Source organism: Dicentrarchus labrax, unplaced genomic scaffold (assembly GCF_905237075.1).
Source record: "Dicentrarchus labrax unplaced genomic scaffold, dlabrax2021, whole genome shotgun sequence".
Taxonomy (NCBI): domain Eukaryota; kingdom Metazoa; phylum Chordata; class Actinopteri; family Moronidae; genus Dicentrarchus; species Dicentrarchus labrax.
Window position 1 is genome coordinate 2,358,146 of NW_026136724.1, and position 15,576 is coordinate 2,373,721.

At 43.1% G+C, this 15,576-nt stretch overlaps 1 protein-coding gene across 2 annotated transcripts in view; it reads left to right on the forward strand.

Moving 5' to 3' along the window:
• large1 (LARGE xylosyl- and glucuronyltransferase 1) overlaps positions 1 to 15,576 on the forward strand; it is a 157,707-nt gene that overhangs the window by 123,053 nt on the left and 19,078 nt on the right. For both annotated transcript variants that reach the window (XM_051392030.1, XM_051392029.1), the window contains one exon: positions 7,077 to 7,232. In XM_051392030.1, the coding sequence (XP_051247990.1) occupies positions 7,077 to 7,232 (156 nt within the window). The remainder of the gene's footprint in view (positions 1 to 7,076; positions 7,233 to 15,576) is intronic.

A 15,576-nucleotide genomic window follows, 5' to 3' on the forward strand; every position in this document is an offset into this window, starting at 1 on the left:
CCTTCCGTGGGTTTGTTCTTCTCAGAGCGGGCGAACCTCTACCGGTGACACAGAGAGTGGTCTGTCCAGTATGCCCTCGGAGGCCAGAATCTCTCCCTGTCAGCTGGTGTCGAGGGCCTCGAAACGAGCGTAGAACTCGTTGAGCTCATCTGGTAGTGTGACTCTGCTGGTTGAGGCCCCCAAACTCTTCTGTTTGTAGTCTGTGATGTGTTGCAGACCTTGCCACATGCTCCGGGGATCAGAAGTGGTGTAATACAGAGATGGGGACTCAAGTTTGCGACTCGGACTCGAGTCGCACTTAAGTCGCACACACAGAGACTTCAGACTTGACTTGGACTCGTGCTCAAAAGACTTCAGACTCAACTCGGATGCGTGGTTTGAGACTCGTGAACATTCATTATGTTTTCTTTTTTGGCGTATTAATATTGAGGAAACTCAAAACGTCTGACGAGAAAATACATACTGTTGGCTTACAGGCAGGTTACAGGTTAATTGTCAACCACGTAACGTTAATGTTACAGGTTTACTAGGTTACCATTACACTGAGTTTGAGTGAGAGGATAGAGGAATGTGTCATTAGAGACCCAGTGTAATTAAACAATACGGTTGCAAAGTGCAAACCTTGGATGATTAGTTATTATTGCATGACTAATAATGTTAGATTTACAAGATTACAAGATTACTTTATTTGTCACATACAGAAGTTCCAGAGTAACATGCAGTGAAATGTCTCCTGGTTACTCCTAAACTGGCCTTATGAATAGAATAAATAAGATAAATATGAATAAAATCAAACTAATATGATGTATATAATGTAATTGAATATAATCAAAATAATGTAATCAGAAATGAAAATATGTGCAAGGGTGTGTGTATGTGTGTGTGTCAGGCTGAGTCCTGGTGGTGGGGGGAGTGGTCAAGTTGAGTTCTGGTTCAGGAGTCTAATGGCCTGAGGAAATAGCAATATTTTCCTGTTACCCTGAGTTAGTCTATATCTTTTTTTAGCAACCCTCTCTATAATCAGAAATAAAAGATCGATATATAGCTTGCAACATTAGTTCAGATCCAGTTCTTCTCTCAGAAACATGTGGTTCCAGATGTGTTTTGCTACACATAAAAATGTTAGCTATATCATCCAGATCTTATTACTATAAATAACAGCCTAATTTTCCATGTTGTTCATCTACAGGTTTTCTGAATTCAACAGAGCAAAAAATGTGGCCAGTGGCAGTGCAGAGGGACAGAGCAGCCTTGACTCTTTCTTAAAAAAACCAGGTGTGCAGATATACAGCCAGGGCCATCCCAGGCAGAAGGCCATTACTGAATCCATAATACAGGATCTCATCAACTAATCAGTACTGATACTGTATGCTAATAGATAGAGGAGTGATAATAATATAGTAAATGCTTTGAATTTCTTAGATATAGCTGTGCAGTATTCTTAGTAGACCGAATAGCAGCAGATGACAGAATGCTCATTACAACCAGAAGAGACATATGACTTTTATTTTTTAGAGACTTGAGACTTGACTTGGACTCGTGACCAAAGACTTGAGACTTGACCAAGTCTCACCCCACAAAGACTTGAGACTTGACTTGGACTTGCAAAAAAAGACTTGTGAACATCTCTGGTGTAATATACTCTGTATTGTCTCTTGGCCTGTCTGATTGATCTATGCAGGTCATATCTGGCCTTTTCGTAGTCCTCAGTGTCACCCGAGACAAATGCAGTAAAGCGAGCACATAGCATGTACCGCACTTCACAGTTAATCCAGGGTTGTCGTTGGGGTAGATTTTGCAGCGTTTTGTGGAGATAATGTTCTCAGTGCAAATGCTAATGTAGCCAGTTACAGCTGCAGCATATTCTTCTAGGTCCACAGTGCAGTCCCCTCTCAGAGCAGCAGTTTTAAAAACATCCCAGTCTGTACTGTCAAAGCAGTCCTGAAGCACCATTTCAGATTCTTCATTCCATACTTTAATAGTTTTACTTACTGGGGGGGGGCTCGTTTGAGGAGTTGTCTGTAGGCTGGGAAGGAGGAACACTGAGATGTGGTCTGACAGTCCAAAGTGCGGCCGAGGCACAGCCTTGTAGGCGTTCTTCACGTTGCTGTACACTTGGTCGAGAGTATACCTCTCCCTTGTAGGGAAGCTCACGTGTTGATGGTACTTTGGTAGGACGCTCCTGAGGTTGCAGTGGTTGAAATCACCATCCACGATGAAGACGGCATCTGGGTGTGCAGTCTCCTGCTTGCTGATGAGGTCCTGTAGCATCCCCAGCGCAGTCACGTGATCAGCCCGTGGCAGAATGTATACAGCCAGCAGAAACACAGCGGTGAACTCCCTCGGTAGATAAAAGGGTCTGCACTTTAGCATTAAAAGTTCAATGTCCGGTGAACAGTGCTTTTCAACAACCTGCACATCCCCATACCATCTGTTGTTAATGTACACACACACACCGCCTTCCCTGGTTTTCTTCGAGGCCTCTGTACGATCTCCACGGTTGATGGAGTGTGTGTGGAGCAGGAGAGCCGAGTTTGGTGCGCTGTCCGAGAGCCAGGTCTCAGTGAAAATAAGAGCACAACATTCCCTTATCTCACGTTGTAGTCCTAGTTCTCAGCTTGTCCATCTTATTTTCAAGAGAGCGGACATTAGCCAGCAGCAGGCTAGGTAGCGGTGGTCATGTAAATCCAGCCTTTAGCCTAGCATGTAGACCCCCTCTCTTGCCTCGTCTCCGCCGTGGACGCACCGGTGTTGCTGTGTCCTGCCAGTCCAGGTGTAGGAGAAGGTCAAAGTCCAACAGGCGGTGTTTAAGCTCGTGTTGAACTTTTCCAATGTCCAGAAGTTCTTTCCTGCTGTATTTTACTGTCGCACACACAAGCTGTGCGTGTAAGATGCACAGTAACAAAAATAAACAAACAAAGTTACGTCGGGAGAGCGAAGCAAACATGTCGACCACGGTGGGCGCCATTTAAGGTCATTTTACATGTAATGCAAACAAAAATTATTGCCCCAGAGGACGATAAACACAAGCTAGACCTCTAGTTTTATCTCATTTGGTGGAAGCTGATTAGAAAAGCAGGTGAGCAGTTCAGGGCTCCAGACTAACTTTTTGCATTGGGTGCACTGGTGCGCCTAACTTTTTTTTTTTAGGTGCACCCAAATTTTTCACGCCATAAGGTCACCTTTTTATAGCTCTCCATAACTTTCATATAATGTGAATGATTTTTAAACAAGAATAAGGTGTAGAGAAATGCTTGTCTTTATTTGAAGCACAATTATATATAAAAAGAAAAATAAAGTGTTTAAATTGCTTCACTGAGCTGAAATTGAACATTTCAAACTAAAACACTAAGCAAAATAAAACATTTCCAAATAAAAGTTTGATACGAAACGTTGTTGGAGCCGGGCTCTATCCCAGACTCGGTTGTCCCCTCCTCTGGTTCCGAGTCTGATGCTGTCGCCGAAGGACCGGGACTCGGCAATTTTTAAACACACGCAACTTGAACAGGACCACAGCCAATTAGAGGCAAAGACCCGCCCGAGCTCGGTCTCTTATTGGTTTAGAACACGATATGATCCTACCATGAGTGTGTGAGTTCGGTCACAGGAGAACTAAGAGAGATGATGCGCTTGCAGCATCAGGTGCACCAGTGTGACCTAGAAAAATTATTAGTCGCACTTTTATTGGTTGCACTCCGGAGCCCTGCAGTTAATTTTTGTTTATCTTTGGAAGCTCTCTCAGGCTGAACCTGTTGTTGAGTGGTCTGTCAAACACCCACGTGCTGCTATTTTTTGCGTTTTTTTTGTTTTCGCTGAAAAGCTGATACATTTGAAAGTAATGTTTCAAATACACATCCAAACTTTAGTTCCCACGTATCCTGGAAAATCTAAAAATTTAGAGAGTAGTTTTCCAGTCATGGAAACACCTAGAAATTAATTAAAATGACCAAATATCCTGGAAGTAATTTATGTTGTCCTGGAAATGTTTCATTGTATTTTAGCTCCTGACTCAGATCGCCTACATAAACCTAGGGATACAGCATTATCCTTATCAGCGTCAAGTCTTTTTCCAGAGCCGTGAGCAACATTCTCAGAGAAGCCCAATGAAAATGCTGCAGATGGTCATATAGATAGATAAATAGATATAAATACTTTATTTATCCCCGAAGGGAAATTATAATGTTATAGCAGCTGATTAAGAGTCAATTATTATTAGAAAGTCACCACCTCCTCCAGGGTGACAAGCTTAGAGCCAACAACAGACTCGGCCTTGTTAATGAGTTTGTTAAGTCTGTTGGCGTCCTTTGCCTTGATGCCCGCAAGCCGGCTCAGGCCCTTCTTGTAGATGGCCTGAGTTAGTGGACCAGTCCAGTTTGTTGTCCAGTGTGACACCCAAGTACTTATACCCCGACACCATATCCACATCTGTCCCACCGATGCTGACAGGAGAGGGCAGGGGCTTGTTCCTCCTGAAGTCCACCACCATCTCCTTTGTCTTTGCCACGTTCAGCTGCAGGTGGTTCTCCCCACACCACTTCACAAAGTGATCGACCAGGTCCCTGTACTCAGCCTCCTCTCTGCCCTCCAGACACCCCAACACCACAACATACAGAGCATCCCAGTCAGTGGCCTCCAGCGCTCCACGCAGTGTTTCTATGGCCTCAGGAGACCATTTCCTCACTGTCCTCACTGTGACTGGTTGCTTCTGAACCACAGGCTTGTATGATGGTGAGAGCCGGACTAGGTTGTGGTCTGACCTGCCCAGTGGTGGCAGGGCAGTTGAGCTGTACGCATCTTTAACATTTGCGTACAGCAGGTCCAAGGTCTTATTGTCTCTGGTGGTGCATGTAACAAACTGGTGGAAGGGAGTGTGGATGAGAGAGAAACGTGGTTGAAGTACCCTGTGATTATGATGAAGGCCTCCGGGTGTTTCGTTTGTAGTCCTGCAGTCACAGTGTGGATGACGTCTTTCCCAGACAGAGGAATGTAGACAGTGATGGCGATAACACTGGAAAGTTCCCGTGGCAGATAATATGGACGAAGTCCGATGGCGACAAGCTCGATGTCCGGGCTGCAGACACTCTTTCACACAGACGTGCCCGGGGTTACACCACCTGTTGTTTATGAGTGTGGCCAGTCCCCCTCCTTTCTTCTTGCCTGTCGCGGCGGTGTCCGTTGGCTCGAACCGTCTGGAAGCCGGGAATGGTAATGTTGGAGTCCGGTATCTGCTTGTGTTGCCACGTTTCCATGAAACACATGATACTACACTCCCTGTACTCCCTCTGTGTCCTGGTGAGGGCTTCCAGTTTGTCCACTTTATTTGCCAGCGACCTTACGTTTCCTGTGATGACTGCAGGGATGTAGAGTTTAAACCTCCTCTTCTTCTTCATCCTCCATTCTGTAGGTCGTGGGTGTAAACAATGCAACTCCCCGTCGCCATGGAGACCAATGCAAACAAAAAATAAAAAGTGCTCAAAAACACAGAAAAAGCATTTCGGCGATGTGAAAAAAGTAGTAACAAAGTAAGAAAGTAAGAAAACAGTTAAAAATAGAGAAAAACACAGGCTAAAAACACACTAAAACTACAACAATTACAGGAGCTGCCATAACAGGCTGCCGTTGTAACAGGCGCCATTCCATGTCCCATATATACATGTATACATATATTAATTTGGGCTATATACATGTTCAAATTAATGTAGTAAACAATTGACAATTTGCCGGGTGTCCCTAAAACGCTGACCACCTACCTGTAATTAACATCACAAAGTCTGCATCATTATAAAGGGGCGAATGAAACTGGGGTTAAATTTGTAAAAACTAGACCTAGTGCTTGACTGTTTTGTCAAGGAAATGTCCTGGAAAATAATTTCTTGAAAAGAGTGGGAACCCTGCAAAGCTCCTAGACTTGAATACTGGAATTCCTCACTGTACTTGAAGCATAAAACTGAAACTGCTGAAACTGAAAGTATCATACTTCGTAAGGATGCTGCCAAAGGTATGTGGAAGTAGTTGAAGTTAAAATTTGAGTAGGTATAGACAATCTGTGCACAGAATGGGCATAGAAGAAGAGATACAAGCTTGTGACCGGAAGGACTGCTTCACTCCCCGGAACAGCAGAATAAATCTGGGTGGTGAAAGTTAGGAAGAAGGACTTGCCCCACCCTCATCACCACCACTGAGGTGCCCTTCAGCAAAGCCCTGAACCCCAAGCCCAAAATTGTGGTTGTACTGGGCAGCTTCCAGATATGAATGTGTAACAGTGTGAATGCGATCAGGAAGTTCCTGCAAAATTCAATTCAATTCAATTCAATTTTATTTGTATAGCGCCAATTCATAACAGAAGTTATCTCAGGACACTTTTCAAATAGAGCAGGTCTAGACCGAACTCTTTAAAACATTAATTACAGAGACCCAACAGTACCACCATGAGCAAGCACTTGGCGACAAGGGCAAGGAAAAACTGCCTGTTAAAAGGCAGAAACCTAGGACAGATCCTCCGGCTCTAGGTGGGTGGTCGTCTGCCTCGACCAGTTGGGGTGAAAAAGAGATGCTTCTTCTTGGTCCACTGAATAAGGTTGAAGTATATATATAAATTGCTAATTACTATAAATTATTTTATTACACAATATGTTATTGTGTATTATTATTATTATCATTATTAATAAATTATTAAATATTTTAAAAAAGAATATTTAAAAACTAATGAAGATATATACAAATCTAGTTGAACAGTTTGAAGTACCTGAAATACAAAAAAGTGTCCAGAAAAATAGTAATGTCTTAGTAAATAAAGTGTAGTGTAGTGTGTGCATCACTGAAGCAAGTATGCTGTAATTGACATCATTAAATGTGTGTCATTAAACTTGAATATCCTTCATGGTTAACTTCTTACTGCAAGTGGTTGTAGAAAACTTTATAACCTTGGATGTCCTTCTTTTATGTAGATAGATACTTTTAGACTTAAGGGTTTATGATGTAGTTTATGATTTAGTGGAATGCAGCTGGTTTACTGGTCTGTGCATTACAATAGATTTATCTGACAACAGTACCCTCTCTGTGGTTCTTCTGCCCAGGTGATTCACTGGAATTCTCCAAAGAAGCTACGAGTGAAGAATAAGCACGTGGAGTTTTTCCGGAATCTCTATCTAACCTTTCTGGAGTACGATGGCAACCTGCTGCGAAGAGAGCTGTTCGGCTGTCCCAGCGAGGCAGACCACAACAGTGAGAACGTAGGTGGAACTGCTTCTGTATGTGTGTCTGTTTAGTGCTGATGATATGAAGGTTGGTGGTAAACTAGAGCTTAGTCAGCTGTTGTCTGGGAATGTAGTTGCTTGAATGGCAGGGAGATCGGACACGCCTTACCTGAAACGTCTCTTGGCCCCCATTCTCCGCAGTAGTGAAACTAACTGGAGATATAGCCAATCACATTGTAGCATGGATGAAAATGGATATCCCGAGCAACGTTTTATTGTATGACATTGTTTGTAGTGTAGGTTTTTAAAAACTCCACCTAGTTTTATCAACAAAAACTGTAAGAAAGTCCTCAGTCGCTATTGATCGAGTAATCGAGTGATAGAGTTCAGAAGCTTGTGAGTCTAGGGCCTGAGATGGCCTGACTATGCTGGTAAAAGCATCCACGATTAAATAATTTTATTCCCATTGAAGTTAACGGAGGGCTAAACGAGAAGTTAACCGAAACTCTTTCTTTTCTTGGCTTTTTTGGCTTCATGCGCCACTGAAGCGCCACCTCCAACACTGTATCCAGTTCTCTTTATATGTTTTCCTGATGCACTTTACCAAGATGTCTTTGAAGCAGCAGCGCAAGTCAGCAGTATCAAGTCAGAAAACTTTCCTTCCTTCCTTTTGGCTCCTGGCTCCCTCCACTTTTCCCATTGACTGGGTATAAGAATTCTTTTTTTGTTATTGTTTTTGTTTCTGTAGCAACACTTGTTAATGTTCCAGAGAAAGATAAAAAAAAATGTTTGTCCACTTTTTTTTGGTTTCCTATCAAAGAATAACTTAACAACCCTAGGAATCCGACTAAGCAACTGAAGCCAGTGTTCAATACGTGACACATTTCAGTACTTTATTGACAGAGTTTTGTCGACACTCAAGAGCTTTTAAGGTCTGATTCCTATTTCTGTATTTAAGAACTGTTGGTAAAGTTGCTTCATTCTAGTTCTGCACATTGAGAGGGTGATGATCCAGTGATCCTACATCATGCAACTGAAAGTACTAAACTTTGGACTTCTGTAAAAGAGAAGAATTTAAGAAAACTGAAGTTCTAAGAAACTGATACTCTCTAAATTTTGTCAAGTTTTGGTAATGTTACTTAATAGGACCCTGATAAGATGCCAGAATATCAAACTTCAGAAACAATGTAGATCTTCCCTGAAGATACAAACGATGAGGCTGATCAGTCAAGGCAAATGATTGGCCCCAAAGTGGAATTTCAGCCCAAGCACAGCTCCCTAGAAAGCAGTCATAGATATTTTTATCATATCCATTATAAGCATTTCTTAAGAATACTTTTACTGAAATAAACTGTATTACATTGTACCATAGCCGATTTTGCATAGCCAAATACTGAAATGTGCCCTTACTTGTCAATTGTGTCGTATCATGGCAAAGGTTTTTATACCCCTAATGATTAAAAAAAGGTACATTATATAACATTCTGAATCAGGTAAATCTCTGGAATCTAAAGCTGTCAGAAAATTGTGGGAATCACTCATAGCCTCACAGAATCTTTCCAGCCTCCATATCTGTTTAGGCCTCAGATAGAAATGAAGCATGAATCTGCATATTTCTGTAAACCTCATTTATCAAAATAAAGATTTTGCTGTGTCTGTGGATTGTTTGTCCAATCAGGTGTAGAAGGTGCCTTCGTTTTCTGAGGAGAGAGCTGTCAATCATGTCTTGTGCAGCCTACTTTAAATTACATTTGTCCAGATCACCCTTGGTTTATGGTATATTGAATTCTCATTCTCTTTATGGCAGAGTTTCTAAGGAAGTAAACTGTAAAATACAACATTACTATTTAACTATGGGTACTGGAGCTTATGTAAACTCCACACTGAGACACTCCAACAAAGTCCTAACCAGAGTCTGTCTGATGGAGTATGATGCTTAATTTCCATCCAGGTGGGACGAACATGTTGGAGGGAGGAGTTAATGAGGTGAACTCTGGACCCTGCTGATCCACTCCGTCAATCAAACTCTGCCTGTAAGAGACCAAGAACATGGTTAAACTAAACAAAACCTGCTTTTAACATTCAACAGGATACCTGATCTCTTGCAGGCTTTATCCCACAGTTGACCATCCACTCGGAGATTCCAAATCAGCAGCAAATTGCTTTGTCGCCCAAACAACGTAATTGTCTTTTACTGCCACTGTCTGGTGATAAATGTGGTTGGATCCGGAGACTGTTTTTGACAAAAACAGCCTCTCACTCTGCTCGGCCTCAGCAGGTACCACTCTGTTGTGTCACCTTTCACTCTACCTGTGATTGCAGTGTATCTTTACAGTACAGGTGCTGCCATTGTCACATCTTTGTTTCTTTTGTTTGACAACTGCTGCTCAAATTACAGACAGAAACTGGCTCTTAAACTTCACTGATTGTAGACTACATGAGGATTTACAATCACACATCACCCTTTCTGTAAACCTTGTCCCTGTCCACACTTGACACTGGTATTTTCTTATGTATTTACTCAGAAGAGCTCAGTGGCTAAAAGCAGATGCTTATGGGTAATCCACTCAGCCAGTGTTTGTTGAAGTGTTTGTGTAGCGTTTTATATGACCATCACTTATCTGTCTCATTTAACAGATATACTACGGACCGCACATCATTACATGCATTTTTTTACACTTTTTTTCTGCTGCACACCTAGAGGAGCATACTCTCCATGGGTGTCCTACTTACTGTTGTGACATGGGAACTATTAGCTACAGTGATTGCTTAAAGCTGCAGTAGGTAACTTTTTGTCATATATGCTGAAATTCTCCCTATATCCTGGCAGTATTAAATGAGACAGATAATCTGTGAAAAAATCAGGTTCCTCTGGATCCTCCTAGTGCTCCTAATGGTATTTACAAGAACGAAGCCAATCAGAGGCGAGAAGTTGTAGTTGTAGTTGAAACCCAGCTCTGAACTACAAATCAAAACCTACGCCGTAGCTGCTGCTTTTACCCCTGTATCAAGCATAAACCTAGTTTTAAATTAGTATTTTAGCATGCCAACATTGGCTCTAAAAATTAGGTACAGCTCGAGCTGGGTGATAAATCGATAATTGGAAATTATGTTGCAAAAGACTGCTTCATCACAAAATCAAGATTTAATCTACGAATGTAAACTCAGATCAAACTGTCAAACTAGGCAGTGCTGATCAAATATGGATCAAGATTATGTTACTGCGTTGACTATTTCTCTCCTCAGATCTTTTCACATATTTTAGTGTGCTGTTTATCTGTAAATAAGGACGTGTGACCAGGCAAGCTGCCATTGTTTCCTGCTACGGATAAAACGAAACTGTGCAACCAATTAGAGCAGCTCAACTCACAGTATGTCACCTCCGCTGGCTCTGACAAACTGTCGTGGCAACAACCAAAATGCCAAACTTAAGGCTTCAAAATGGTACTCCACAAACTAGTTGGTGGCTTCATGATAGGTTCACACAGCACTCTTCCTATATAGCCCTCATTGAGCCTTCTTGAAAACCTTTTTTGTCCATGGAATTTCTGTATCAGAACCTGGTGAGGACAGTTTGTCTGGCTACTGTTTTTTCAACTCCTCAGGAGCTGTGCTGCTAAAGGAACAGCTGGTTCTGGGGACAGTTAGCACATACACACCACTGACATCTTGAGTCTGGTGTAAATTTGGGGTTAGGGAAGACACAGTCCTTTGTACAACTGAGAGCCAATCCATGAATGTCTTGAATGGCCTTGTGTACAACTTACCATGTCAAGACTGCAAAAGACACAGAATCTCTAGAGACAGAGATCCAGCATACTGTATAGACTCTATGTTACTGTTCTATCATTGAGCAGTTGATGCTTCTAACCTGCTCAAGGTCACCATGGTCAGGAGTTTTTTTTTACAGGACCAGCCACTGTGGAGCTTTAGAATTATTTAAGTGTCAGCTCTGTGGTCAGTTAATCACATTATAATTTTCCATCATGGTGTGCCCCAGCCTTTTTTTGCCAACGCTCAATACTAATGTGTCCTTAACTCAGGAAATAGTTTGCTCACTCAATTTTTCAGAGTTTGAGCAGCGATTTAAATCCCATTAAAGTGATGATTAGACTAATGAAGTCACTGAGGGATTGGCTCCAGCAGTACATTGCAGATCCGGGCTCCTTCTGGGCCACAGGGCCACAGTGCCACTGCGGCCCAGTCACTCACTGCAACTCCACTAATCACACTGTTGGAAGCAGAGTGACGCCACACACCACGTCCTCTGCTGACAGCCCTTCAGCCAAGTCTTTCTGCTGTTCCCCAAGGCAAAATGACTGCGCTTCAGTGATTCCAGTGTGTGGAGCTCATCTTCACTGAAATCAAGTTATATAGACCTGTGGACAGATTGCTGACGTCCATTCATACTTCAATTGATGTGTTGATCTATTAACACATCAGTTCTACAGTATGTGTACACAGTGTGCAGAAGGCTCTAGCTTTGTGCTCAGCCAATCCTCTATCACTGTTTGTGTGTGACATCTCATCATACAGTTGACAAGAGATAATCAGGGTGAATTAATTGTAAAACTGCATTTTATTTGCATTAAATTGTAACCGCTTGCTGCTAAATTTACTTTTGTAGGATTAGAGACCCGGGTCTGCATCAAAAACTTTAAGGGGAACTTCGGCAGATTTTTACCCTAGTCTAGATCACTATAGGTCACCGAGTACTGTCGATAGGAAAAAGAACGACCAGAATTGGTTCTAGCAAACTCGAGATCCTGCAGCTAATGGCCAGAGCTCCCAGTTAGTTATAATACACTTCTTGGGGGCATATCCTAAAGAGTGCCTTTTGCTCCTCTTAACAGACACAAAATGCAATTAAAATGTCTGTGCAACATGATCAGGGCCCTTACGTGACAACAACATGCCTTTTCAACTCATACGTTGTGCAGAAACTGTACAAAACAGTAGTGTCGCCTACCTGTTTTTCCACCGCTCGCTTCACCGAAAGCCCAGAATTATTGATCACGGAGATAATGCCTTCACGACGAAAAAAAAAGTTTATTTCCTCCTAAAAAATTTCCATGTCTTCACACACTACTCTCCGATTTGCATACTTTCCACAACAATTTCTTATTCTGCGTTTAATCCCACGGGACTTTAGCGAGAGAGCAGTCCCGCTTGTTTCACTTGTTGCAGATAAACGCAGAAGAAGAAATTGTTTTCCTATCGGCAGTACTCGGTGACCTCTAGTGATCAAGACTAGGGTAAAAATCTGCCAAAGTTCCCCTTTAACCCATGCTGCTCCAGAATGACCACCCTAACCCTATTAACCATATTACCAGTTGTTATCCATTCAAATGTACTAAAGTAAGGTGCAGGTTTTTACTGACAAAGACCTCTAGTGGTAATCTGAGTCACGATTCGTGTGTCAGAAGCGAAGACTATAGAGATGGGAAGTACAAATACAAATACTTTGTTACTGTGCTTAAGTTTTCAGGTATCTGTACTTTATTTATTTATTTTTCATTTGAATTTGTTACTTTTACCGCTACATTTTTACACAAATATCAGTTCTTTTAATTTTCCACTAAAAACAGGATTGTTATTTTAGTTGTAATGTGTAACCCATATGAAATATAGGGCTACTGAAAACTCATGTTATCAAGAGGTGTAGTTGCAGTATTATAGTCTGGTTACTACCGATTGAGATGGAGGAACGTGATAAGTCTAAAACTGCCTTTGTGTGCCCCTTGGGATTTTAATCGCATGCCCCAAGGCATCACCAAAGCGCCCAGTACCTTTCAACGATTGATGGAGCGATGTATGGGCAGTCTTAATCTGAAGGAAGTACTAGTGTTCTTGGATGATGTCATTGTGTTTTCAAGCACATTAGAAGAACATGGAACCAGGTTTCTACACGTCCTCCAGCAATTGAGGGAGTATTGTGACATGTAGTGTTTAGGTTGGACCTAGGAGCAGACACAGACAAGATGGACAGTTTAGATGGGGCTTTATTTCACACACGCACTGGGGGAGATGAGGGGCGGCCTCAGCAGGAGCGGGCCGGAGAATCAGCAGGCAGACCGGAGACACGGAAACACTGGAGAGCTGACTCTGGGACCCGAACTGCACGGGTGGACTGGAGAACTGGTGGAGGGCTGAGACTAACGAGGTGATAGAGAGCTGGTGAGGCAAAGCACAGGTGAGGTGATTGGAGACCGCACCCTCAGACACACACAGGGAAGGAGGAGGAGCAAAGGGAGCAGGAGAGGAGCAGAGCCATGACAAGTATGGCTTGAAACTCTCTACAACAAAGTGCCGCTTCTTCCAAAGTTCAGTGCGCTACTTAGGCCACATTGTTTCCAGCAAAGGGGTAGAGACTGACCCTGATAAGGTCAGTGCCCTCCGCACGATTTGTAAAGGACTATTCCAAAATAGTAAAACCCTTGAATGGCCTTACTGGAGGTGACCCACCTTACAAGAAGGGTAAAAAAGGAACACTATGCCTTGGAGGATATTTCTACCCCAAGGAAACCTTTGCTGACCGATGGACACCTGCTTGCCAGGAAGCTTTTGAGGCCATCATAGAAAAGCTCACTTCCTCTCCAATACATGGATTTGCTAATCTAAAATTACTGTACATTCTCCACACAGATGCAAGCACCTCTGGTTTAGGGGCTGTCCTGTACCAAGAACAGGATGGTGAAATGCGAGTAATCGCCTATGCCAGCAGAGGGCTTTCGACCAGTGAAAAGCAGTATCCAGCACACAAGCTAGAATTTCTAGCTCTGAAATGGTCCATTGCAGAAAAATTTCAAGATTACCTCTATGGAAACACATTCACGGTTGTAACAGACAACAACCCATTGACCTTTGTACTAAAGTCAGCTAAGCTTGATGCTCCCAGCTATTGCTGGTTAACTGCTCTTTCCACCTTTGACTTTAACATCAAGTATCGTGCTGGAAAAAGCAACCAAGACACAGATGGCCTTTTCAGACAGCCCCATGACACTCTGGCCGTTGACCCTGTTTCTCTTGAAGAAAGAGAGCGAATCAAACAGTTTGCTTCCCACCATTTGCCTTCGTCTCCTGATCAACAAGACATACCAGCTGACACAGTAAATGTCTTGTGCCACCGCCATCTCTTAGGTGAAGCCGACAACAATCTACCTTCAATCACATAGAAGAATCCCCTGCTCTTAACACTGATGCGATACCTGATGTCTATGGGGATGAAGAAGCACTGGGTTGTCCTACTATACCCTCCTACAGTGAGACAGAACTCCAACAACATCAGAGGTCTGACCCAGTCATTGGACAAGTTGTCATCTTGTTGGAGGCTGGAGATGAAGGAAAACCCATCCTCAATCCCTACTCCTTGGAGCTAAAGGTAATGCTCAAAGAATGGAAACGGTTTGAGTAGAAAAATGGTCTTCTCTACAGAACCCGCAGATCAGAAGATGACAGAACTTACCAATTTGTGGTTCCTGAGCCCCTAAGAGCCTCCATTCTCACATGTCTCCATGATGATATGGGGCATATGGGTCTGGACAGAACTCTCGAACTGGTCCGGTCAAGATTTTATTGGCCCAAGATGGCTACAGATGTATACCACAAGGCTGCGCAGCCCACTAGAGCACCATATAACGTTCTATCAGGATTGGTAGAGAATGTTACGTGCAGCCTTTTCGTCAGTTGCCAGAGATCGCTTCTTCCTGAAACATCCTGAAAACGTGCTGTGAACAATTGCTGAGTTGCAACTGTGAACCCGAGAACGACAGCTTCTGTCAAGTTATTAGTGTTGAAACTCCGGTTGGTTTTTTGAGCTATCAGAAAGAATCTTGTGGATCCAATGATGGCGAGCCCAGCCCAGAGTGACTGTGGAAGGTCGGGGACGCGGTGAGGCCTGCCGCACGACCAACTACAGAGGACATCATCCTCGACAGCACATTATCTTTCCAATCGCATATCAATAACATCACCCGGTCTGCATATTTCCACCTACGCAATATTAATCGACTCCGCCCCTCCCTTTCTCCCCACTCCACTGCCATCCTTGTACACAGCCTTGTCACCTCCCGCATCGACTACTGCAACTCCCTTCTCTTCGGTCTACCTCACAAATACCTCCATAAACTCAACTGGTTCAGAACTCGCAGCCGAATAATCACAGAACCCTATCCACCAATCACCCCTGTTCTACAGCAACTCCACTGGCTCCGGTAAAACTCCGCATTGACTTAAAATCCCCGTTTACGTTCAAGGCCATCCAAACCTTCCCCTCCTTATCTGTCCGAACTCCTCACATGCCAACCCTTCCCGTTCCCTCAGATCTGCCTCCTCTGTCCACCTCTCTGTCCCTCCCGCCCGCCTCGTCACCATGGGGAGC